This window comes from Numenius arquata, chromosome W, assembly GCF_964106895.1.
Source record: "Numenius arquata chromosome W, bNumArq3.hap1.1, whole genome shotgun sequence".
Taxonomy (NCBI): domain Eukaryota; kingdom Metazoa; phylum Chordata; class Aves; order Charadriiformes; family Scolopacidae; genus Numenius; species Numenius arquata.
The window spans coordinates 11,382,982-11,410,971 of record NC_133615.1 but is presented as its reverse complement, the minus strand read 5'-3'; the positions used below and the strand labels follow the sequence as shown (position 1 = coordinate 11,410,971).

Below are 27,990 nucleotides of genomic sequence, written 5' to 3'. Positions count from 1 at the left end.
TGCAGCAACCACACTCTTGCCCTAAAATCCTTCTAAAACAGGATTCAGAATTTGAGGCCCCGAAATTCTGTCCCTGACATGTGATACCAGTCCCCTGGAGTAGCCGATTACAATTGTAAAATCTCAGATCAAGCACCTGCATCCATGTTATTTTTGGACTGTCACATTATGGACAAATGGACATTTTTCTCCATTCACACTCAAAATTACACTTTCCTCCAAACCAGCACCATACACCCCATATCTGGCTCTTCGGGCTACAGTCAGCTGGACATTGGGCCCCAAAATTGCTTCTCTCACCAATGACAGAAATAGAAAACAAATGAAGTTGCTGCTACTTGAAAGCTGTATCTTGCTACAGCTCTGTCCAGTAGTGTTGGAAATATATCATCTGCTACTTCTATTCTGCTGGATTCTGGCTATTTTTTTCCTCTAATATTGCAAACTGTGCTGGCAGATACCCACTCTGATACTTCAAAATCGAGATCAACTCTCAGTGCACCAAGGAACAAAAGCTGCCATAGTAGCTCTATACATATACCCAACAAGTGGATCCTACTGGGTCCTGCCTTTTTTCTCATTCCCGACAGCATAATTTAGTTAAACAGAAGTGCTAGCTTTGTTTCTTCACTGTTTATCTGGTAGAATTCACTGATTAGAAATAAAATATGATTTACAGATGGATCGTCGAGATGCAGTAAGATTCGGGAGATAAAATTAATGTTTTTTTTTTTCTTTTTCTCTGTCTCGATGCTGCAACATCAGTATGGTTTTGTTTTCCTTGGCAATGCTGTGGTGGCTAAATGTGTCCTCTATTTAGACAGGGGATGTCAGGTGGGAACTGGCAAAATGTGTCTGGCGCAACCAGTTACCAATTGCAGGATGAGACACTTTTCTCTTTTTCTTAATGCAGAATAATTATGCTATAACACAATGTAGTACAAATTTTTTTCTCTGATGCTTTCATGCATCCTCTGTAGAATGTGAGAGTTTAAGCCAGGTTTAGCTGAGTACGATTATTGTGCCTGGGACTTTGGCATGGGTGCTTTTTTTGGTTTGGGTTGGTTTTTTTGCAGATGTATTGGAACTCATTGGGATTGTTTTTCTGCTCCAGAAGCAGAGAAACCTATTTGCTACTCTTACAATGAAATTTAGGAAAGCATGGTTAAAAAATGAGTCCCAATACTATTCTAAGTTATACAGAGTAACTACAGTGAGATGCATGAAGAGCCAGAATGTTACAGAAGTGACTCATTTACTTTCTGAGTATGAGAATCTGAGGGCTTGACTTTAAAATTTGGTAGATCTGATAGAATCCAGGTGCCAGATCTAGGTTTTTAGCATGCTTTTGTGTTGGGATATGTTGAACTCCTGGTGGTAATGATGGCTGCAGCATTATGAGCAGTTACTTTTGTCTGTTGTTATGTAGTTTGGAAACTGAGGTCAAATTAGCAAAACAAAGATAAATAAATATTCTGTTCCATTTCTCCCTACTTGCCACCCTCACCACCATGTGGAGCAAATGCTCTGATGTGCTTTCTTTCAGAAGACAGCAAATTCCTTAAAATATAATCCCAAATAGGGGATCAGTGGAACTAAACAATAATGATCTTTCCATCACTGTAAAAGTTACCCATTTATCCAATAGCATCCACGTGTATCTGCTGGATATTAGATTTCTGTGAAAAGGTTGAAGTGTTTATTTACTTCTTTGTTTCCCCCACCCCCCATTGGAAAAAGTGCTTTCTAGAATCCTAACTGGGAAGTGCCTATCTGGTACATCTTCTCACCTAATAGCTTCTGATCAGTTTTAAGTCTGAAAGTTGGGTTAGAGGCTAGTGACAGAACAGAAATCATTAAAAAATAAATTAGCAAAATCTCCAGTATAAAAGCAAATGCTACATTACAATCCCTAAATTTGCTGTTAATCAGGAAGCAGGAGGAGCCAAGGCAATAATTTCTGGAGATACTTTTGTCTTTTATGATAGCAAAAAATAACCTCATGCTACTAGTAAAACAGCTGTGGTTTTTTACCTGCTTAATATTTAAGACTAATAACTCAAACACTTTCAGAGATTAAAAGCAGAAACACTATTTTCCTGCAAATGAAAATTTATAGGTCACAGAAGAGGTGGTATGCATGGAGGCCCTAGTCATTTATGAAATCTTAGGCAATTGATCCTGTACGCCATGAAATTAGGAGCAGCAGGAACAAGCCCTAGATTGGGCATGTTTTTTAAAAACTTGTTTGTTTTTATCAGTGTAGTTAAATGTCTCATGTAAGTAAATCCTCTTTGTTTTTCAGCTTGTCCAGGAGTTCAATACCCAGGTGGCTCTGTATCGGGAGCTGGTCATTTCCATTGGGGATGTCTCAGTCACTTGTTCATCTCTGCATGTGGAAATGCACAAAACTCGAACCCAAGGATGTGAGATGGCCTATCAGGCTCATCAAAACCTAGCAGCAATTTCTGGGTAGGAGTCTACTTATGTTTAATTAAAGCTTTACTCATATGCACATCTTTGCTAAATACTACATTGAGGAAACAGCAAAAGCATTAAGTTGTGTTTCTGTTTTAGGCATAGAGATGTATGACTTACACAAATTCTACATGATGCTCATATCCTTATGGTAGTGCAATTTTGGGTCAAATCCTGGTCCCCTTACCAAGATGGTATCTTACTGATTTCACTGGATGCTTTTATGTAAGATGAACAGGATTTTACTCTGTATCACTTAAAAAGATCAAGGGAGAAGCCTTGCCTTTCAAGGGTGAAATAGCAATAGCTTTCTGCCCAGTCCTTCATTGGGTATACCTAATTGAACAGTTAGAGACAACTAATTCAGCTCAACTAGAGACTTAGCAAAATTAGAGGAAAGAATAATTATGTAAAGGAGGAAATACAAATACTATTGTGAAAATTTGTGTTTACATTCTACATGTTTTTAAATCCTTATTTGTGTTGAAATGAGGATTGAAGCTTTGCCAGCATATAATGTTTGAATTTATTCTTTGATGGACTTAGTGTATTACATTATATGCATTCCTTTCCATGGTGACAGAATGTGTTATCACATACTTGAGACTATGCCTCAGTACAAGATAAACCAGGATAAATAGCTGTATCTTATAAAACGTGAATTCATGCTGCTTACACAAAGTCTAATTATTTGTGGGTACTTCACAGTATGGTGACTGGGGCATCTGTATTAACACATGTACCTCCTGAGTTTTGTCTCTCTGACCACAATTCGCCAGAGCTTTCTGGACTTGCCTTATCTATCTAACATAAACTACTGTGTGCCACTGGAAGAAAACTTACTTTTTTTTTGCAGCTCTGCCTAATCCCCATTGAAGTTTTTTTCATCAGTTTAATGTATATGAGAAATCTGTCATAGGTTTAGTATATAAGGGAAGGCCACACTAAAAAACTAAACAGAAGAAAACACTGGTTGGTCATTTTAGTAGAACTGTTACCATTTTCAGATGTGATTTTGTGCAAAGACTCTTAAGTCTCCTACAGCCTCTGATTTGTTCCTCAAACAAAATACATGCTTTTAAGTTACTAAAGTCTGTAAGAATAAAAAAAAAACAAACCAACCACAAGATATAGTTCTTTTAAACCAGTGTATGCTACCTCAACGCTGTAGCACTGAAAATGTGGAAACAAGCAAGCAACAGTGAAATTGATCTTGTGCACTTTCAGACTCAACAAAGAGACTAATACAAACCAAAATAATACATCTGAATAGCAGAACCTAAGTTGGATTTTTTTTTTTTTTCATAAAGAAAACCATAAACGCATGCTCAGTTAGAAGTATGGAGCTTTTTTAAGTAATCATTTCACAGTTGGGAGTCTGTCATATACACAAAGATGTCCTGAAGGTTGTGCAGTTGCGGCGAGATTGACATTTAGCTAATCTAAAACTGTTTTAAATAACTATGATAATAATGTGATACCCATAACAACTGGTAGGTGTTAGAAACCCTCTGGAAATTACTTGTTTAGTTTGACAGACATTTTACAAGATGTGCTTCACATCCTCACCCTCCTACAGCTGAGGAAAGCCATGTGAGCCAACTTAACTTTTGTGGTGTATCTGTGAGGAAAGATGGGAGATGAAGGTGCAGCAAGGCTTCAGTGAAGAAAACAAATAGAAGGAGAGAAGTAATAAATAGTCTCAGAGGTTCAGTCTTTAATTCAGCAGGAAGAGCGATGTAGTGCATATGGCATAGGATCTGGAGTGGGAAATTAATTTGGTAGGAAGAAAAAGTATCAGGAAGAAAAATATTTAGGGACAGGAATGCATTAAATCATATTAAATAGTCAAGAGGGTAGTGCATTGCTCAGAAATCACTGGTAGTCAGCAGGTGGGACAAAGGCTCATTTAGTTCACTGCTTTAGTTCAAAATGCACAGCACTGTGCAAACTCCTAGGTAACACATCTTCCAAAGCTTGTTAAAGAAAGCCTATTGCTTTCCCAGCCAGAGAGAATAATAACAATTAGCTAATTATGTTACTAGACATAAAATTTCATTACATATCAGCATTCTATTAGTTAAGGTCATCAGTAATATTCAGTTAGTCTCTAAGTGACCTGAGCTGTTGCAGGGCACTCTGAGTTTCTTTCAAGAAGTTGGTGTGTGAGCCGATGCAGGCGGGATGCAGGAACAACCACAAAACCATGGATTAAGGGCAAAGAACAAATTTAATCTCAATATCTCGCGGATCGGGGAACCTCTGAAGCAACACCCGGGCAGAGGCAGGCAAGCAGGGGACGCAGGCACCACAGAGCAAGAGACAATCCTTATTAGCAAGAGAGTCCTTGTTAGCAAGGGAGTGAGAGAGCGAGAGAGCTCCCACTTGCTGTTTGGGCCTGTATTCCAAGGATTCTGGCAGGCAGAGTTTTCTTCTGTGCTTTGATCTCTTCAGCAGCAGGGCAGGAATCTCAGGCGTGTTCGATAAGGTGCCCCTGAGTCCATCCCAGGCCTGTGTTATCTAAGTGCAGATGTTCTACTTGTTGAGCACACAAAACTAAGCAACAATTAGTGTGATATATGTGTTTTCCAGCACCCCACACGTGAGTCACTTGAGTGTGTTTACAGTCCTCCTCGCCCATCTTCCGTTACTTTCCCACATTCCACCCCCTCGCTCAAGAGACCGCTTCTGCTGGGATTGACAAAGCTGGAGATGTTCATTTAGGCTTGCAGGGTGTAGTACAGACTAACTTAGAGAGGCATGCAATAAACATATATAGAAAAAGGAATAAACATCTCTCTACAATAATGCTTTGAATCAGGTGTCCTGTTCCTCCCATCCAGGAATTAAACCCCTCAACCAACCAGGCACCACCAGTAGGTTGTTCCGTTTGATGCATTCAGTCCTGGACAATGTTGAATGTTGTGCTCTGGGCTGGCTGTTTCAGCAGTTACGTTGAAGCAACATGTTTTCAAAGTTGAAGCAGCGTTTCTGGTGTCCAGGGAGGAAATCCTCTACTGTCAGTCAATTTGTAATGTTCATTGGCATGTAGCCGTTACCTACTCAGAAAAGACAGCAATGAGACATTAATATCAAAGTCACTCAGCACAGTATAATTCTATAATACAGCTGCTGGGGTTGATGCACCACTGAAACAAGTTGTCTACAGATCTGCAGCTGTTAATCTTCCCTTAGTATAAAATGCAGACAAGTTAGTTGCAGTAGAGGCTAACCAAATCTAAGTGTTTACATGTTGATTTTGCAGAGATGTATCCAGGGCATGTCCTTGTAGTACCAGACTACAAAGCACGATGAGCCAACCTGTGACAGAGGAGGAAAACAGCAGTGACATCTCCTTCCACATATGTGCTGCTCCAGCTCCTTCGGCTACTATTATTTTGGGTTTGATAACCTGATGTGGGGTAATTGCCCACACGGATTGTAGAGCTATGGCTTGTGCTTTTTCAGATTGAACTTCAGTTCCATGTTGGGTTTGCAACACCAATAACAGCATTCCAATGCTATCTCCTCTAGATAAGGCACAGGTATTCGCCGAAGACACCTGAAATACAAAAACTAGAGAATCTGATATTAACAAAGGATGTAAAATAAGAGGAGAAGTTGGTTTATGATGTACAGCGGAACCTTTTAATGCCTTGGACCTACAGGTTCTTTCTGATTTTTTATCCCAGTCATCTGCCACAATCCTGAGACTGTATCATCTGGAATTGTTACTAATTCAAAGGAATATCCTTGCTTAGGAGTGTATAATTGTGCATGCTCAATCAAAGCATCTTTGCAGGCATCAAAGGCTTCTTGTTGTTGCTTGGTCCCCTGCCAGACAACTTTCTTCCTAGTTAATTTCTGCCAAAGGCATATTAATATGACCAAATGTGGCACAAAAGTTCTCCAATACCCTAGAAGTCCTCCAAAGGTCTGTGACTGTTTTACTGTGATTGGTACAGGAAATGGCTGCCTCATTTGCTGTACCTGATTTGGTATTTTTCTGATCTGCCCATGCCAAACTATTCCCAAAAATTGTAGAGTAGCACTTGGGCCCTGTATTTTCTTTGGGTTATTTGCCCAACCTCGGTCCTGCAAATGAACTTTTAGCAATCCAGCAGCTGCTTCACTTTCTTGTTGTGACTCTCTCATAATCAATTGATCGTCAATATAATAATAAACAGTAACTGTACCCGACCACACTGCTAAATCAGCTGCTATCATTAGGTGGCAAATGGAGGGACTGAGTTTGTATCCCTGAGGCAATACTTGTAAAGTATATTGCTTTTGTTGCCAGGCAACATCCTGCACTGAGGTGTCAGGAGGGGTGGAGGGGGGGTGAGGAGTTGGTGGTGGGGCTGGGGGTGGTTGGCTTTTTTGCGTAAATGCTAACTTTTGCCACCGGGGAAACATTTCTGATGTTGTGATCCCATCTATCCCTGATTTTGGGATACCGGCTTGTACAAAATCATTCCACGTTTGTTTCCTTGTCACCCGTGCTGTAACTCCTTTCCATTTTGCTGCCTCTCCTTTACTCACCACCCGCACCGAGGGTCCCGAAATCACAGCCCCAATTTCCCTCAAGGTATTTGCTAGGGCACCTACATTACCCACAGCATTTGTCACTGCTGGTATAACCACGGGGTTTAGTGAGGCAGGCGCTCCTCTCAAAAACTGCATTTTGATACTTTTTGTCACTGCTACACTGTCCGGATTGGATCCTGTTACCGACACATGAGCCGTCCTCATCTGCTGCACCAAATTAATACCTTCCTCCATTATACACCAGTTTCCGAGGGATGACATTAATTCAACAGGTTCTGTATATGCTGCTAAAACTGCTGCGCACAACCACTGATACGACATCAGGGCAATAATGTCTCGCCTGTCAGGATCTCTGACATTTTGCAGCTGAGCATATCCTTGTTCTATCTGATCATCAATGGCTCTAGGGCTTAGAAAATCTTTTTCACTCACTGATAAATGGATAGAAGCAGCTCCACTATCCCATGCTTGCAAACTCCATGCCAGTATGCCTCCCCCACTCTTTTGCTGATAGATCTCTGAAAGTTCCCTTAACTCTTTCAGAGTGTAAGTATCAGTGATCTGCACTCCTCTGGCTGCTCGTTCCTGCTCCCCCCTCATTTCTATGAGGGGTTGTGCTTCCACCACCTCAGTGCTTTTTAAGCCCGGATCAAATTCAAACTCAGTCTCAGAGTCTGAGGATTCACTCCAAATATTTTCATCCCATTCCTCGGGATCCCATGACCGCTTTGTAGTGAGAGCACGAACTTGGGAAATCGAAAGCTTACTTTTCCCATATTTATCCCTTTGTTTATTAACAATACATGCTACCAACCGGTCTACATTTTCTTGCATCTCATGGCACCGCTCTGCTTGAACCGTAATTACTTCTTGTGCAATCACCTTTGCATCTTGTAAACTCCTGTTTTCCTTTTCCAATTCTCTCACTTTACCACGCAATGCAATAACTTCACGGTCAAGAGCTCTTAGTCCAGTAACTAACAGCCATCCCAATCTACCCGCTAATTTGCGAGAAGAATCTGATGCCGCTTTCCACGGCAAGCCATGCATAGCCGTTTCAATGCTCTGGGGGGTAATCACCGCCCTGTCATCTATTTCAGGCCACGCCTCTGGTGGAGCCAATTTAGCCAGGAAAGCGGCCACGGGGGTCCAGTGCTCCGTACTGGGCCATCCCGGAATAGGGGGAGTCACCGTAGTGGCCTCCCCAGTCCCCAACTTTTTTATCAGCCATGGCATGGGTGTTCCTGGAGCTGCCAACTACGCCAAATGTGTGAGCCGATGCAGGCAGGACGCAGGAACAACCACAAAACCATGGATTAAGGGCAAAGAACAAATTTAATCTCAATACCTCATGGATCGGGGAACCTCTGAAGCAGCACCCGGGCAGAGGCAGGCAAGCAGGGGACGCAGGCACCGCGGAGCAAGAGTCCTTATTAGCAAGAGAGTCCTTGTTAGCAAGGGAGTGAGAGAGCGAGAGAGCTCCCACTTGCTGTTTGGGCCTGTATTCCAAGGATTCTGGCAGGCAGAGTTTTCCGCTGTGCTTTGATCTCTTCAGCAGCAGGGCAGGAATCTCAGGCGTGTTCGATAAGGTGCCCCTGAGTCCATCCCAGGCCTGTGTTATCTAAGTGCAGATGTTCTACTTGTTGAGCACACAGAACTAAGCAACAATTAGTGTGATATATGTGTTTTCCAGCACCCCACATGTGAGTCACTTGAGCGTGTTTACAGTCCTCCTCACCAATCTTCCGTTACTTTCCCACAGTTGGCATTGTTGTCTCAGACAACATTAAGTTCATTAATCTTGTTTGTGCTGATGTCTTCCTTGGAAAAGTAGCAGACAGCTTCATTTTATGCTTCCTGTTTGAATACATCAGTATTTGAGACTCTTAAACGCACTTCTGATTCAGGCAGCTAGAAGAGGCACCTATTTCCCTTCATAAATTATCTGTTCTACCAGACTAGGGAAGGTAACAAAGAGGAAAGGTGCAAAGACTCAGAAGGAAAGAAACAGGAACAGATCCACTAGTGCTGAGAAAGGCAACTCTGGAAGAAAATTTGGGAACTGTGGGAAGGGAAAGAAATACTGAGGTGGAGATAATACATTAGGAACTGAACAGGATAGAAGAATTTATGAGGAGGAAAAAGCTTTGATCATGAGCATATCAGTTCTGGAATATTAGATGGACATCAGAGCAGGGCAGTGGTGTAATATGAACAAGAAGAGAAGACTGCAGTTGTAGCTGTAGAAAAAGTATACACTGATAAGCCATCAAAAGGAAATTCAGCTAGGGAAATGGAGGGAGTGAAAGCCACGCTTATATTTTAAAAACTGAGAGAAAAAAAAACAAAGGAGATGATGACAAAGATAAGGAAGTAGCAGGGAAACATAAACCTTACGAAGTCTGTACTGGATTAGACCATATCACCCCAGATAGCTCAAATCTGACAGCTGCCAGTAGCAGAGATTTTGTAAGAAAGCATTTAAAAAAACGGCTGTGCACAGAACGATGCCTTCCCTAGTATACTTGCCAATTCCCAGCAATCAGTAGTTTTGGGGTATTCTGAGCCAAAGGCTGCAACTGAACAATTTGTATCTGACAAATATGAGCTCTCACAGATGTCAGGATTTGTCTAAATATGAAAATCTTTTACTCAGAAAATGCTGAGAATGGATAATGACATCTTTACACTGTGGTATGTTTAAAAATGTTACAAATCAATTAAAAAAAAAAAAAGATTCAGTTTGTTGAGAAGGGAAACTTCCGATTCCATCTCTAACCTAATAGGGCCTCATAGCTATTACACCCTCTTCTTAACTTGCTCTCTTATGTATTTTTCTTGTAGAAATAGGTGAAGTTTTATCAAAGAGCAGATGCATACCCGAGATTACCAACGCTATCATGGCTTTCAGGGAATAAAGATTAGAAATAAAAATATTTTAAATTGAAATTTTCTAGTTCTAGCTGATGATGTTTTAAGAATGCAAGTCAAAGTAAACTCTTCTTTCAGTTTTGATATTCTTAGGACTTCAGATCAGTTCCTGCTCAACACACTCATACTATAAATTCTTAGTGATTTTTTAATGAAACTGTCTTCTGAAGAAAGTGAACAAGGTTTGGTTCTTTCATTACATTTTCTGCTGTATTCATTTATCAGAAATTAGCATTCGATACTGTCCCCCATACAATTCTTGTGGAAAAACTGGCTTCACACAGCCTGGATGAGCATACGATCCGCTGGGTCAAGCAATGGCTGACTGGAAGGTCCCAAAGAGTGGTGCTCAATGGATTTAAATCCAGCTGGCGGCCGGTCACAACTGGTGTGCCTCAGGGCTCAGTGTTAGGACCATTTCTGTTTAATGTCTTTATTGATGATCTCAACAAGGACATAGGGTGTATCATCAGCAAGTTCGCAGATGACACCAAGTTAAGCAGGAGTGTTGATTCCCAGGAGGATAGGGAAGCTCTACAGAGAGACCTAGATAGATTGGATCATTGGGCCAAAATCAATGGTATGAGTTTCAACAAGGGCAAGTGCCAGGTTCTGCACTTGGGCCACAACAACCCCGTGCATTGCTACAGGCTTGGGGAAGTGTGGCTGGAAAGCTGCCTGGAAGAAAGAGACCTGGGGGTCCTAATTGACAAGCGGCTGAATATGAGCCGGCAGTGTGCCCAGGTGGCCAAGAAAGCCAACGGCATCCTGGCTTGTATTAGAAATAGCGTGACCAGCAGAAGTAGGGAGGTGATTGTGCCCCTGTACTCAGCACTGGTGAGGCCACACCTGGAGTATTGTGTCCAGTTTTGGGCACCTCAATACAAGAGAGATATCGAGGTGCTGGAGCAAGTGCAGAGGAGGGCAACGAAGCTGGTGAAGGGCCTGGAGAATAAATCATATGAAGAGCGGTTGAAGGAGCTGGGACTGTCTAGTATGAGGAAGAGGAGGCTGAGGGGAGACCTCATCACTCTCTACAACTACTTGAAAGGACACTGTAGAGAGGTTGGTGCTGGTCTCTTCGCACAGGTAATTAATGACAGAACAAGAGGGAATGGCTTCAAGCTCCAACAGGGTAGGTTTAGACTGAACATTAGGAAAGAATTTTTCACAGAAAGAGTGGTTGGGCATTGGAATAGGCTGCCCAGGGAGGGGGTTGAGTCACCATCCCTGGATGTGTTTAAGAGATGTTTAGATGTGGTGTTGGGGGATATGGTATAGGGGAGAACTTTGTAGTGTAGGGTAGATGGTTGGACTCGATGATCCCAAGGGTCTCTTCCGACCTGGATGATTCTATGATTCTATGATTAAATGTCTTGAATTACATTGTGCACCCTTGCAGTATCAGAAGTCGTGGTCAAAACTGGAGAAAGTAAAGCAGCAAGAAAATGCATCAGCATGATTTTTTGCTAAAGGAAAAGAACGGAAAAATGCTTGGAACAACAGGAAGATGAAAAGAAAATGTGCAAATCTCTTTTTTGAAAGGGGATCTGCTTTATGGGATGATAAAGACTGGTGATATTTTACAAGTCATCAAATAGACAGCTTTATATGTGAAGTACACTATGTTTGGGATGCAGAAAGATAACTCAAAACTTTATACTTTATTTTAAGATACAGGTCTGCACAACTGTGTACACGCTTTTGTAAATGTCCCTTTCATATTCTCAAGCACTTGATATGCTTACATAATGAAAGTACTTCTGTGTGCACTGGGCACAGTAAAATCGGAACTGGCAGTGTCTCTGTGACAGTCTGATATATGTGTTGACAGTGGCTTTTTTTGCATGAAATGAAACTGTGTGAGGAGCCCAGGGGTGCATGGCAATGTACATCTGTGTGAACCTAGATTTGAAAGCAGCAGTCCTCTGTTGTTCAGACTGGTGTTGCAAAGTCCTGAATCTAGGGAAGAATAAACCCATACACCAGTACAGGCTGGGGGCCAACCACCTGGAAAGTAGCTTTGCAGAAAAGAACCTAGGGCTTCTGGTGAACACCAAGTGTTGTGGTTTGGCCTCAGATGGCAACAAAGGACCACGTGGCAGCCGCTCGCGCAGACTGGAGCCCCCCCCGCCAGTGCGACCGTGAGGGGAGAATCAGAAGAAAAAGGCAAAAAAAAAACTCGTGGGTTGAGACAAAGGCAATTTAACAGAACAGCAAGGGGAGCAAGAAACAACAACAACAACAACACTGACAGAGGAATATACAACCACGAGTGCGATACCACCGCTTGCCGACCGCACCCGGGACGCCCCCGACCGCTCTGCTCCCCCGGGGGATGACTTCCTCTTCCCCCCCGCAACTTCCTGTCCCTCCCCTTCCCCGGCCAGCTCCTGTTACCCCCTGGGCATGGCTCCCATGGGATGGGATACCTGTGTCCCTGCTAGGTCCTGGGCAGAATTAACCCTATCCCCACCAGACCCAGGACATCATCCACCCCTTATTCCATACCATTTCATGCCATGCCCAGATCCTACAGTTTCCAATTAAATACTGACAGTTTCCCCTGACATATATATATATATGTATATCTCCATACAGGCGTAATGTCCTTAGTCTGTGGGCCATCACTCTAAAATGTCCGTTGAGTTCATTTAATCCATGACTTTGAGCTCCATCTGTTAGAACAGTCTCTCAGGGCATGCAAGATGGTGTGTGTGGGGCTGGATTGTCGCATGCTGTATTTTTGGGGCTTGCAGCTCATGTATCCGGTGCAGCTCATGTCCATGGTCCATAGGTTGAAGATGTCGATCTCAATGAAGTTGCTGGGCGCCAGCTGCTGAGGTCAGTTCTGATCCCTTCACCACTGCACTTTACTCGGTTTTTCATCAGAGTCCATCTGTCATTAGTTTGGGTGATTCTTACTATAGTACAACCAATAGCAGTTACAGAAATGAGATGTACAGTGGCAGGGTCATTTAGCAATTAACATCATACAGTTTCATTCACTGGCTATTCTCACCCAAAACCAGGCCCCCGTGTGGCACACATCGAACTTCCCCATCCTTCCGCATCACCCACCAAGTGCACCCAGGTCCTTGAGCAAAGGCAATCCCACGGATGGGTTTGCCTTTGCCTGAGGCAGGACTAACCCAGACAGCCTTCCCTGACATATTCTTCATGTGCACTACGGGAACTCTATCTCCCTCCACAGTACGTGGAGGTTTTGATTGGGCAGGGCCAGCTCGGTTGGTAGATCCCCTGGTGTTAACTAGCCAGGTAGCCTTTGCTAAATGTGTATCCCAATGTTTTAAAGTCCCACCACCCATTGCTCTCAGTGCAGTTTTTAACAGTCCATTGGACCGTTCTATCTTCCCAGAGGCTGGTGCGTGATAGGGATGTGATAGACCCATTCAATACCATGCTCTTTGGCCCAGGTGTCAATGAGGCTGTTTCGGAAATGAGTCCCGTTGTCTGACTCATTTCTCTCTGGGGTGCCATGTCGCCACGGGACTTGTTTTTCAAGGCCCAGGATGGTGTTCTGGGTGGTGGCGTGGGGCACAGGGTATGTTTCCAGCCATCCAGTGGTTGCTTCCACCATTGTGAGCGCATGGCGCTTGCCTTGACGGGTTTGTGGGAGTGTAATATAATCGATCTGCCAGGCCTCCCCATATTTATATTTCAGCCATCGTCCTCCATACCAAAGAGGCTTTAATCGCTTGGCTTGCTTGATTGCAGCGCATGTCTCACGTTCATGGATGACCTGTGCAACAGTGTCCATGGTCAAATCCACCCCTCGGTCACGAGCCCATCTATATGTAGCATCTCTTCCTTGATGGCCTGAGGAGTCATGGGCCCATCGAGCTATGAATAATTCACCCTTATGTTGCCAGTCCAGATCCACCTGAGCCACTTCAATCTTAGCAGCCCGATCCACCTGCTGGTTGTTCTGATGTTCCTCAGTGGCCCGGCTCTTGGGTACATGGGCATCTACATGGCGTACTTTCACAACCAGATTCTCTACCCGGGCAGCAATATCTTGTCACAATTCAGCAGCCCAGATGGGTTTGCCTTTGCGCTGCCAGTTGCTCTGCTTCCACTGCCGTAACCACCCCCACAAGGCATTTGCCACCATCCATGAATCAGTGTAGAGATAAAGTACTGGCCATTTTTCCCGCTCGGCAATGTCCAGAGCCAGCTGAATTGCTTTCACCTCTGCAAACTGGCTCGATTCACCTTGTCCTTCAGTGGCTTCTGCAACTTCTCTTGTAGGACTCCACACGGCAGCCTTCCACTTTCTATGCTTTCCCCCAATCCGGCAGGACCCATCAGTGAACAGGGCATATCTCTTCTCATTTTCTGGTAGATTATTATACGGTGGGGCCTCTTCCGTACACATCACCTCCTCCTCCGGTGACATTCCAAAATCCCTGCCTTCTGGCCAGTCCATGATCACCTCTAGAATTCCTGGGCGACTGGGGTTTCCCATTCGAGTTTGCCGCATGATCAGTGCAATCCACTTACTCCATGTAGCATCTGTTGCACGATGTGTGGCAGGGACCCTTTCTTTGAACATCCAGCCCAGCAACGGCAGCCGAGGTGCCAAGAGGAGCTGTGCTTCCATACCAACCACTTCCGAAGCAGCTCGAACCCCTTCATATGCTGCCAGTATCTCCTTTTCTGTTGGAGTATAGCGGGCTTTGGATCCTCTGTATCCCTGACTCCAAAACCCTAGGGGTCGACCGCGTGTCTCCCCTGGTGCTTTCTGCCAGAGGCTCCAGGTAGGGCCGTTCTCCCCAGCTGCGGTGTAGAGCACGTTTTTAACATCTTGTCCTGCCCGGACTGGCCCCAGAGCTACTGCATGGACTATTTCCTGTTTAATTTGTTCAAAAGCTTGTCGCTGCTCAGGACCCCATTTAAAATCGTTCTTCTTCCGGGTTACTTGATACAGAAGGCTCACAATCAGACTGTAATCTGGGATATGCATCCTCCAAAAACCCACAATGCCTAGGAAAGCTTGTGCTTCCTTTTTACTAGTTGGTGGAGACATAGCTGCTATTTTATTGATCACATCCATTGGGATCTGATGGTGTCCATCTTGCCATTTTATTCCTAAAAACTGGATCTCCTGTGCGGGTCCCTTGACCTTACTTTGTCTTATGGCAAAACCGGCTTTCAGAAGGATTTGAATTATTTTATTCCCCTTCTCAAAAACTTCTTCTGCTGTGTTGCCCCATACGATGATGTCGTCAATGTACTGCAGATGTTCCGGAGCTTCACCTTGTTCCAGTGCAGTCTGGATCAGTCCATGGCAAATGGTGGGGCTGTGTTTCCATCCCTGGGGCAGTCAATTCCAGGTGTACTGGACACCTCTCCAAGTGAAAGCAAACTGTGATCTGCACTCTGCTGCCAGAGGGATTGAGAAAAATGCATTAGTGATATCAATTGTGGCATGCCACTTGGCTGCCTTGGACTCCAGTTCGTATTGAAGTTCTAACATGTCCGGCACGGCAGCACTCAGCGGTGGCATGACTTCATTAAGGCCACGATAGTCCACAGTTAGCCTCCGCTCTCCATTAGATTTCTGCACCAGCCATATGGGACTGTTAAAGGGTGAGCGAGTCTTGCTGATCACTCCTTGAATCTCTAGTTGACGAATCAGCTTATGGATGGGGATCAGAGAGTCTCGGTTCATGCGATATTGCTGTCGATGCACCATTGTGGTAGCAATCGGCACCTGTTATTCTTCGACCCTCAACAACCCCACAACAGAAGGATCCTCTGAGAGACCAGGCAAGGTAGACAACTGTTTAACTTCTTCCGCCTCCAAGGCAGCTATGCCAAAAGCCCACCAGTACCTCTTTGGGTCCTTAAAATACCCTCTCCTGAGATAATCTATACCAAGGATGCATGGAGCGTCTGGGCCAGTCACAATGGGATGCTTTTGCCACTCATTCCCAGTTAGGCTCACTTCAGCTTCCAGTACAGTCAACTCCTGGGATCCCTCTGTCACTCCAGAAATACAAATGGGTTCTGTCCCTTTATAGCTTGATGGTATTAGGGTATACTGTGCGCCTGTGTCCACTAGAGCTTTATACTCCTGTGGGTCTGATGTGCCAGGCCATCGAATCCACACTGTCCAATAAACCCGGTTGTCCCTTTCCCCCACCTGGCTGGAGGCAGGGCCCCTCTAATCCTGGTCATAGTAACCATTGCTCACTTCTTGCAGAAATGGCTTGGAAGTTCCTTCAAGGGGATCAGAAGTAGGCTCAGGTCTTCTATTCTCTCTGGGGAACTGCACATTGGAAACTGGGGCGGCACTTTTCCTGGAGAGATCCCCTTTTGTGGTTGTTCTTCCTTGCAATTCCTGTACCCTTGCCCATAGGATTGAAGTAGGTTGTCCATCCCACTTCCTCATGTCCTCTCCGTGGTCACGCAGGCAGAACCACAGGGTGCCTCGTGGTGTGTACCCCCTGTATTCTCTATCTTGAGTGGAGAAACGTCTGCTCCTAACAGCTGAGATACTGGCTCGTACAGGTGGGGAGGACATATTCTCTTCAAGTTGCTGGACCTTCCGGGACAGTTTCTCCACAGCTGAGATGAGGGGAGAAGAGAGACTTTCTTCATATTGCCGAAGTCGGGCAGCCACCTCATCCACGGTTGGTCCCTGTTCCCCTTTCCATTCCATCACTGCCAATGAGTTGGCATATGACGATGGGGCGCTCCGTACAAACTTCCGCCACATGGGCCTTGTACATTGGATCTCATCAGGATCTGTGGGTAACTGTGCATTGTCCACGTCATAATAAATCATCTCCTGCATGGCTAATTCTCTCAGGTACTGGATACCTCTCTCCATGGTGGTCCACTTGCTCGGATGACATACAACATCTTCACTGAAGGGATACCTTTCCCTCATGCCTGACAGGAGTTGCCTCCAGAGGCTGAGGGCTTGTGTCTTTTTCCCAATTGCTTTGTCAATGCCCCCTTCTCTAGACAGAGATCCCAGCTGCCTGGCTTCCCTACCCTCCAATTCCAAGCTACTGGCTCCATTATCCCAGCACCAGAGCAGCCAGGTAACTGTGCTCGCCTGGAAGTCGGCTGAAATCTTTTTGCATGTCCTGCAGCTCGCTCAGGGACAGGGATCGAGTGATTATCTACAGTTCTGCCTCTTCCTCTTGTTCTCGTGATGAGCCTGGATCATCGTCATTCTTCACTAAGCGAACTGATTTCTTGGTGTATTTCTTCTTCTGGATAGGGGCAACTGATACGGGCACAGGTTGGTTTTCTGGTTCAGTTGCAGTGCCTACCACTGGGGTTGGAGTAGCCGCAGCGCCTGCTGCAGGGGTTGGAGTAGCCGCAGTGTCTGTCGCAGGAGTGGCAGTAGCCACACTGCCTGTTGGCCTGGCTTCCATCTCTTCCTCCTGAGGATGCCGCGCAATATTGAGCAATGCTTGGTAGATACTGGCCAGGGCCCAGCACAATGCAGTGAGTTGTGCCTCTCTGGAATAGCCACCGCATTTTCCTTTCAAATATTCTATCACTTTATCAGGGTCCTGTAATTGTTCGGTGGTGAAATCCCAGACCATTGGAGGTGAAAAACTCTCCAGATACCCGCCCATGTTCTCCCACATGCCATGCCATCCATGACTATCCAGCCTCGGGGCAGATCTTGGGGTGGTAGTCTTAAATAGTTGCTTAACCCTAAACAAGAACTGAAACACATTCAGGAGACCTAGCAATAGGACCAAGCTGGTTTGCATGTCCCAAGAGTATTCAAAATTCTCAAAAACTGGCATACCCGGCACGAAAGAGTAAAGGGAGGCAAAAGAGCTGGGGAAAGTATCCCCCCCTGCTTCTCCCATAGACTCAGTGTTTTTATTAGTAATTTCCCCGAGATAAGGGCAGGAAAACAGTGCCGAATAAACACCCCAACATAACTGTCTGAACAGTGATACTATCACATCATAAGTTGATATCACACAGGACAGCAAAATCATAATCCTGATCCCTCTTCCAGAAGTGATAAACATCATCATGGGGAGTACATAGAGCATGTAAGAGTTTACATAACAGCCATGAAAACAAATGAAGCAACATTGTGTCCAGCATATAATACAATAAATACAGATAACAAATTCCTTTTAACAAGCTCTGATCGGATTTGTCGTTTTCTCAACCCTCTGAGTGCCCCACGTTGGGCGCCAAAAAGGACTGTCGTGGTTCAGATGGCAACATGGCAGCCGCTCGTGCAGACTGGAGCCCCCACCGCCAGCGTGACCGTGAGGGGAGAATCAGAAGAAAAAGGCAAAAAAAACCCTCATGGGTTGAGACAAAGGCAATTTAACAGAACAGCAAGGGGAGCAAGAAACAGTAACAGCAATAACACTGACAGAGGAATATACAACCACGAGTGCGATACCACCGCTTGCCGACTGTGCCCTGGGATGCCCCCGACCCCTCTGCTCCTCCAGGGGGATGACTTCCTCTTCCGCGCCCCCCTCCCCCCGACTTCCTGTCCCTCCCCTTCCCCGGCCAGCTCCTGGGCATGGCTCCCATGGGATGGGATACCTGTGTCCCTGCTAGGTCCTGGGCAGAATTAACCCTATCCCTGCCAGAGCCAGGACACCAAGCCAGCACTGTGTCCTTGTGGCAGAGGGCCAACAGCCTCCTATGCTACGTTAGGAAGTGTTTCCAGCAGGTCAAGGGAGGTGATCCTTCCCCTCTACTCAGCACTGTTGAGGCTATATCTGGAGTACTGTGTCCAGTTCTGGACTCCGTTGTGGAAAAGAGAAGAAAAGGACATACTGGAGTGGGTCTAGTCAAAGGCCATGAAGATGATTAAGAGCATGCAGCATCTGACATATAGGGAGAGGCTGACAGACCTGGGATTGTTTAGCTTGGAGAAGAGAAGGCTTGGAAGGGGGATCTTATCGATGTGTATAAATATCTGATGGGATAGCATAAAGAAGACACAGCCAGTGATAGGACAACAGGCAGTGGGCACAAATTGAAATACAGGAAATTTGATTTAAACATTTTTTAAAACCCCTTTTTTACTGAGAAGTTGGTAGAATATTGGAACAGGTGCCCAGAGAGGTTGTGGAGTCTTCAATCCTTGGAGATACTCAGAACTCAACTGGACACGGTCCTTAGTGACCTGCAGTTGACACTGCTTTGAGCAGGGGGGTTAGACTAGATTAGCTCTAGATGTTCCTTCTGACCTGTGACAAAAGTCACTGTAAATCTTCTCATTGGGAAAATTCCAAGATAAAGTTTTCTTATTTTACACTGGAGTGCATCCGTTACTTTTATAATACAGTTGTTACATACAACTTGCCCTGAGTTCAGGAAAAGTTAAGGAAGTAGACCTAAAAATCACATCCTGATTGCATTCCCTTCTTTGTTGCAATGCACAGAAATGTGTTGCTTTAAGTATGTAGTTTCAGTTAATTTCTACTTTTATTTTCCTTTGCAATCTACAGTAGATTTCTGATGTTTTCATTAAGCAATAGAGAGTAATTTCGTAGATTAATTAATAGTAGATCAGTTCCTAAGGTTGTTTTAAAACACTCTATTGACACCCAGTTGTGGTCAAATTTTTAATAAAATGTCTGAATTTTCCCCAAATTATGACATTTTAAAGTGATTACCTGCTTTCTAAAGCACACAAGCAAACAAAAAAGACTGCTCCAAAATATTTTACAAATTAAGAGAAAAGGAGACTTCAGGCTTGTAGCATAATGAGAGCTGCATTAAGACAGACATAATAGAAACGATTTTAACTGTTTAACTTAAGATGTCAAATAAAGCACTGCTGGCAGGCAGTATAGCTGAGCAGAAACAAAGCATAGCGACACTTAGATCAGCAGGGAAGAGTTTTTATAATCATGAATCAAAAACAAGGTAATGCCAGCAGATAGAGCAACAAACTAGAGCTCTGCCCAAGCTAGACAGCAATCATGCAGCATGTATGGAGATCTCTGCCCTCCCTAGATGTCTTTGCAGTCACTGTTATTGTACTCCTCTAACCATGTGTGCCAGAGGTGGGGAGAGTGATGTTAATGTTGATTCTTGGAGTTCTGAATTACAGGCACTGCCCCTGTATCCTACCTCAGTTACAGTTAGCATTGTTTTAACAGCCAGATGAAAAGTTAAGAATAAGGTAAGTGCTTCACAGAGGTTGCACCATGATAACTAGAATGTGGCCTGTTGAGAGTATTAAAAAATAATGTGATGATATGTAAGAAAACAAAGAAAGCAGTCAATATTCACTGCAAGAATCAATACTGTTATACATGGCATACCAACGGCATAATGCTCCCTGAATTCATATGGGGTTTTTTGCCAAAATATTGCAGATATTTAAAACATTAAGAACTTAAAAATCTGACCTTTGAAATCCTATTGAGTAAGTACAAAATGTTGAGATTCTGCACTTCTGAAAACTGCGGGAAATATAAAACTTCCCATTTGCACTCAGAGGTGTATGCTACAAATCATCTCAGTAAGTTGTTCCAGTCTGACAGGCCAGATCCCACAATTCTTACAATCAAGGCTTACCTGCAAGTTACCTTACTCAGCAAGTTGTCCTGACAACTTGACTGGCACTGTCCAAAATAAGAAAAGTCAGTGAGATCTTTTTCTCCCTCCAAAGAAGAGCTTTCAGGATCTGGAGCAAGTTCATTACTGAGCATTCTTATCATAAAAAGTCTCATTTCCCCTCAACCTTTACATTCAGCTTTTGTAAACATTTACTGTAACTTTCCTAAATGCTTACAATTTTCTTGTGATTTTGAGCATATCAGATTCTAGGGGCAAATTCTGACTGTGTTTTTTCCACTTTGGAATATCTTCACTGATTTCTTGGTCATGAAGTGACTCCAGACTTACTACTGTGTATCAGAGATTGTACCCATTCCAGTGACTCAAATCCCATTTTTGACTAATGGGAGTTGGTCTACATGGGAATGTTTTGGGAAGTAAGCTCAGATACAGATATTGCAGGGAAGGAGGGGTCACATTGGCATCATCTGACCCAGTGAGCAGAGTATTGTGCACAAGGGAGCAAAATGTTGTAGAGGTCTGCAGTCTATTTGTGTTTCAAGCAGTGCCAGTGCGGGTAAACATTGAAGACTGTTAAGGAACTTCCTTGGTGGTAAGGTGAACTTGTATTCTAGTCCTTGCTCCCATGATGTTTTCTGTGTTTTAAGCAGATAAAACACATAAAGATGCAGGGGAGCAGAGATCCAGAAGTCACATGAATGCTGAGTATTTTTCAGCATTCTTCATCTTTAGCCTGGTGAACTGTAAATTCATCTACGCAGTTGTCGCAAATTGATGCACTTCACTTGTAAGAGAGAAGCAGCAATATATTTATTGATATAAAACAGCAATTTAACAAAATTTGATAGTAAATGTGACGGTGGTTTTGCAAGATTTGATGGCAAGGTACACTTGATTATTTACTGCGTAGAGGACAGGGTCAGACAAAACTGTCAGGGAGACCCTCCTGTTGAGTTGAAGTTCAGAGAGGACCTCCTTGCTTTCTAAGCTCCTTCTCAGAGAAGAGTCTAGGCGCGGCTGGATCCAGTCCTAGTCCCAGACTTGGTCAACGGTTTATGTCTAAAGGATTATATGTACACAATCAAAGATATAATTTAGTGAAGCTTCAAAGTTTAGCATGCTGTTAGTCACTTACCGAGGATCTGTTGCAGCATGAAATCTCTCAACCTCGAGGAGTAACCTTGAGAGGCATCCTTACTCAGGGGGAGATCCTGGCATGCAGCCTGCTGCTGTGCAGGAGAGCTCAACGGGCTCTTGGGCTGTTCACTATTTATGGGGGTAAGATGATTGACATATCAACCACAGTACCAGAATTGTGGTTAGGTTGGCACATTCCTCAAGTTAGCCCTTGGCTATTGTGTTGTTATCTGTCTCCCCGAAACCACTTTGAGCTGGATACACCCATTATGACTACCACAGGTGGTTATTGCTTGGACAGGGTTACAGGAGATAAGGGTCAGGTTGGGGGCGCAGAGGAGCACACAGTCACAACAGTACCTTGGTCTAGGGTTGGAGTAGGCTGCAGGTTTAGGGTGGTTTGGCTTCCATTTTGACATGCCTTCTGCATTCAGCACTCCATTCTGGGTCCCAAACTCCAGCCTGGAAGAGGATACCAAAAAGTAAGGTACTGCCATATTTTAAGTCCTCTATTCCCTGCTATGCATGAGCAGCATTCCACTATGGTTAGATTTGAGGGGGTTTGTTTCTCTAAATATAACTTGGGAATAGTGGAGTATTCTGGCCGTAGGTGAGCCTACATATCTGTAGCAATGGTTGAAATAACACTCTGTTTTACGCTCCCATTTTGAGCTATACAAACCTTTTACATCACAAAATTGAAGTTAAGGAAAACAACATATGTAGCCAGAGAGATCTGGGGACTGAATTAGTTTGGCAGGGTCCTTTTAGAAACGCTGCAGCATCAGAGCTGACATTGTTCAGACGATTCAATGTTTCTGCAAGCATTCTCTAACTTCATGCCCTTCTCTTGCCCCATTTTGTCCTTCCTTCAGAATACCTGCTATCACTATTGGACATTAAAAGATTTTTAAGACTTCTATGAAAGTGATATTCTTAGGGAGTAATCAGCCAGAGGATCCAGCTGTTAGGTACTTCTATAGAAACAGGCAATGTGAGGATTTTGAAAAGCCTACAAAACTTGTGTTGCCTCTTTTTTTTCTGACAGTTGCTGTTACTTTCACTTCACTCCAAATTTTCTCATATCCTCTTCTCCCTTGTTGTCATCCTTTTCTTCAGTGTTTCTGTTCCTTGCTTTTTTTTTTCCCCATAGCCCATCTCCAAACAGTAATGAAATTAATATCACATTTGCTGTTGTTGCATTAACTATTTGGAAACACTTCAGGGCAGAGACCTGAATGTACTTTATATAATAACAAGCCCATTGGAATACATTTTCCTTTAGATCTGTGGTATTACTGTAAAAAACATGATTAACAAGAATAATGAATGTTTTGAATATTTATTTTTTTAATGTTTTGGGAAAAGTTTTGAAAATCTTTCATTCAACCTCTGCCTGGTCCTTTAGGCGAATCACTTATTAAATAGGTGTACCAGTACTTATTATCTCTGAAAAATACTGTGTATATTATTTAATGCTTTTACATCATATTTCTGTCTTTCAAGGGAAGGCATAATATTCAGATATCCTATTTTATTACTGGTATAGTGTTTCCTAAATAAAGCATGTGAAAATTACATTTTTATCATATTGTTTTCTTAAATTATTTCTTCAGAATTTTATTTTAAATGATCCATTTCCTGGAATTTGAGGCCCTAACACATAACAGCACATAGCAACTCCTGTATGTATCTTGGCATGTCACAAGGGTGACATGTCACATGCTCTCTTCCTGAGCAAAAACTTGATACTAACTTATGTCTGTAAATAGTACTTTATAAATGGATTTAGAACTAAATTTTAAAAGGTATTTAAAGGCTTACAAATACAGCTTATTATGGGTCTTTCACGTCATGATAATGACCCTATGCCCACAAAAAATAGGGGCACCACAGAAGCCTACATGGGTTCAAAATTAATGTCAGACCAATATTTTTTTCATTTCAGTATTTCTGAAAGAAAATTTCTTACATACTGTTTGTGGTAGGTTGACCCTGGCTGGACTCCAGGTGCCCACCAAAGCTACTCTATCACTCCCCTCCTCAGTTGGACAGGGAAGAGAAAATATAATGAAAGGCTCATGGGTCGAGATAAGGACAAGGAGAGATCAGACTTAAACATGGAAACTAGCTGTCAGTCACCGAGGGGAGCTGCTCTGGAGCTGGCCCAACCCACAGCAGAGTGGCAGATCTCAGCACACAGGCACTTTTCTTGAGGTAGGGAAATGCCAGGGCAGCAGACATCCCCCAGGAGCCAGCAGCTCTTGCAGGAGACGGGGCCTGGGCATTGCCAGAGCAACCATGACCCACCTCCCCACCTATAAAAAGCAGCCAAGGAGAACAAGCAGAGCAGGCAAACAGGGCATGGTGCATCAGCCAGGGTGTGGCATGGCAGTTTGCATGGCAGTTCACGCGAAAGGGCACGCAGGAAGGGTATAGTGACCCTACCAGCTCAAGAGGTGAGTTCAGTTGGTCGTCACCCTCTCAGAAGGAGCACAGCTCTGGTATCCACCAGGCAGAAAGCTATGTCCTCTGTACTCGCCAGAACAGATGTGGCAACCCAGACAGAGCTCCCATGAAACCATACAGTCATCCAGGTCTCTGGCTGCAGACTGGTAACAGATGGCAGAAGTGAGAACAGCTGTGTGAGGTATGACCAAGTGGATGATCTGCTCAGCCTGGTGGCAGAGCTACAAGAGGAAGTAGAAAGGTTAAGGAGCATTGGGGAGTCTGAGAAAGAGATAGACTGGTGGAACCATGCTCTGCTCTCCCTGAGACAGAAATGGGAACAACCACCAGGAAAAACCCAAGATCAAGGGGATCCTATATTCTCCCTCTACTAGGATGAAAGCAGTAGCTTAAACAAAATCTATACAACAGGTACAAGGCTCTGAATGTGGAAGGCCAGTCAATGGATGATGATGTGGATGACGGTACATCTTCATCAGAGGTGCTACCAAGGTCAGAAAGGCCTACCCCCTGTATTGCGACCACCTCCATGAGGAAGAAAAGATGGGTTATATTTGTAAGTGACTGCCTTCTGAAGGGATCAGAGGGTCCAATATGCTGGACAGACCCTCCACTTAGGAAAGTCTGCTGCTTCACTGGGGCCTGGGTTAAGAACACCACTAGGAAACTTCCTAGCCTGGTACAGCCCTTGGACCACTACTCATTACTGCTCTCCATGTGGGTGGTGATGAAGCCACAATGCATAGTCCAAGGGCAATCAAAAGAGACTTTGGGGCCTTGGGACAGCTGGTAAAGGAATCTGGAGCACAGGTTATTTTTTCCTCTCCCAGTAGCAGGCAGCAATACTGGAAGAAACAGATAGGCCCAGTCTATTAATATATGGCTCTGTGGCTGGTGTCACTGACACAATTTTGTTTTTTTCGATAGTGGGATGGCCTACACGTCACCAGGCCTGCTGGCATCAGATGGGATTTACCTTTCTGAAAGGGGGAAGAGAGTCTTTGCTGACTAGCTAGCAGAGCTTATTGACAGAGCTTTAAACTAAGCTGGAATCGGGAGGGGGATATTGTGAGAAACCAACAGAAAGACAAGATGTCTCAAAGCTCACTTGCTGCAAGATTTCTGTCGCCAGTGTACATGATAACAAAGGATGTATGTCCTTGGTTCTCAAAACAACTGTACCCCGTTTATCCCAAAACTTGCCTGTCTTGCAAGGCCCAGCGCTGCTCATGAGGCAGAAGCGAGGGGGGCTCGTGCAGCAACCGTGTCGGACAATGATTGGATGAGCACAGGTAACTGTCACATTGATTGGTCAAACTATGAGTCAACAGGGACTATAAATTACTGCTGTACCCCACTGCAATGGGGACTCCTCACCATCATCGACCTTCACCATTGTGAAGGCCTGAGAATCGCAGATCAACGGGACACCGTTGAATTCCAGAGGATCGTCGAGCCATCCTGTGGACCGACTGTGGTGGTGATATACTCTTGCTGTGCTCCGTAATACCGCTTCTGCTTCCCTTTCCCTCCTTTCCTATACCTCTGCCTTTTCTCTATCGCCATCTAGCGTCATTTTTATGTAACAATAGTAAAGCTATAGTAAACGGCATCTGACCTCATTTGTGTCTTAATCGCACCCTTGGAATCATTATGAATCCCCCCCGGGACCAAAAATCGAACCGGGACCCAACAGATATGATCAGGTTTGCCTGTGAAAAGCTGTGGGATGACATGCCAGGGTTAGGGGGCCAGGGTGCCAGCAAGGGCCTGCAGCCTGCTGCTCTGACATGTGCTGACTGTACTGCAGCAAGCTTGAAGTCTTACAGAGATGAGCCAGGGGCTCCTGAGGTAACAGGAGCCAAGAGGGAAACAACAGTGAAATACCTCAAAGGAATTTAGGTGTGTTTCTCTAAGAAGGTGACACAGCCGACAGCCCAGCTGAAGTGCCTCTATGCCAACGCACGCAGCATGGGCAACAAACAGGAGGAGCTGAAAGCCACTGTGCTGCTAGAAAGCTACGACCTAGTTGCCATTACTGAAACTTGGTGGGATGAATCCCATGACTGCAGCACAGCTATCAATAGCTACAGGCTGTTCAGAAGGGACAGTCGAGGAAGGAGGGGTGGAGGTGTTGCGCTCTACTTCAAGAAATTGATAGAGTGTGAAGAGCTGTCTCTGAAGAATAGCCACAAGCACATTGAAAGCTTATGAGTAAGAATTAGAGATCGAGGCAAGAAAGGAAACCTTGTGGTTGGTGTCTACTACAGGCTGCCCGATCAAGGGGAGCTTACTGATGAAGCCTTCTTACTCCAGCTACAGGAGGTATTGAGCTTGCAGGCTCTTGTCCTGCTGGGGGACTTCAACCACCCTGACATCTGCTGGGAAAGTAGCACGGCGAACTGTAGGCAATCCTGGAGTGCATCAAAGATAACTTCTTAAGCCAGGTAATAGCCCCACCACAGAAGATGCAATACCAGACCTGATGGTCAGCAACGCAAGTGAGCTAATCAGTGACATCATCAGTGACTGCCTGGGCTGCAGGGACACTATGGTAAGGCATGCGGAGGACAGGGAGGGGATTTGAGACAGCCAGCATGGCTTCACCGAGGGCAAGTCCTGCCTAACCAACCTAGTGACCTTCTATGATGGAGTGACAAAATCAGTAGACAAGGACAGAGCTATGGATATGGTCTCTCTGGACTTCTGTAAGGCCTTTGACACAGTCCCCCCAACATCCTTCTCTCTAAATTGGAGAGATATGGATTTGATGGGTGGACAGTTTGGTGGATGAAGAATTGGCTGGATGGCCGCATCCAGAGGGTAGTGGTAGAGAAGAGAAGACTGAGGGGGGATCTGATCAATGCTTATAAATACTTAAAGGGTGGGTGTCAAGAGGATGGGGCCGGTCTTTTTTCAGTGATGCCCAGTGACAGGACAAGAGGAAACGGGCACAAACCTGAATGTGAGAAGTTCCACCTAAACATGAGGAGGAACTTCTTTACTTTGAGGGTGGCAGAGCACTGGAATAGGCTGCCCAGGGAGGTGGTGGAGTCTCCTTCTCTGGAGACATTCAAAACCTGCCTGGACACGTTCCTGTGTGGCCTGCTCTAGGTGGACCTGCTTTGGCAGGGGGGTTGGACTAGATGATCTTCAGAGGTCCTTTCCAACCCCATATGATTCTGTGATTCTGTGGTCAATGGCTCAATGTCCAGATGGAGACTAGTGACAAGTGGTGTCCCTCAGGGGTCCATATTGGGACCAGTACTGTTCAACATCTTCATCAACGACATAGTGGGATCGAGTGCACCCTCAGCAAGTTTGCAGATGGCACCAAGCTGAGTGGTGCAGTTGACACACCTGAGGGACGGGATGCCATCCAGAGGGACCTGGACAGGCTTGAGAAGTGGGCCTGTGTGAACCTCATGAGGTTCAACAAGGCCAAGTGAAAGGTCCTGCACCCTGGTCAAGGCAACCCCCAGTATCAATACAGGCTAGGGGATGAAGGGATTAAGAGCAGCCCTGCAGAGAAGGACTTGGGGGTACTGGTGAATGAAAAGCTGGACACGAGCCGACAGTGCAGCCCAGAAGGCCAAACGTATCTTTTGGACATTCTTTAACAACTTATTACAGAAAACTAGGATTTGATTAACAAGGACATTGTTCATGAGGAATGTGGGGAAAATGTCAAAGAATTAATTTAAGAAAACATCCTGCTGTGGACTTTGATTCCATTCACCAACTGTATCCTGGGCTGCATCAAAAGAAGCGTGGCCTGCAAGTCGAGGGAGGTCATTCTGCCCCTCTACTCCACTCTGATGAGACCCTACCTGGAGTACTACATCCAGCTCTGGAGCCCTC

At 44.7% G+C, this 27,990-nt stretch overlaps 1 protein-coding gene across 1 annotated transcript in view; it reads left to right on the top strand.

Moving 5' to 3' along the window:
• LOC141476671 (regulator of G-protein signaling 7-binding protein-like) overlaps positions 1-27,990 on the top strand; it is a 63,825-nt gene that overhangs the window by 1,082 nt on the left and 34,753 nt on the right. Inside the window, exon 2 of the mRNA XM_074165475.1 lies at positions 2,306-2,472. Within this exon, the coding sequence (XP_074021576.1) occupies positions 2,306-2,472 (167 nt within the window). The remainder of the gene's footprint in view (positions 1-2,305; positions 2,473-27,990) is intronic.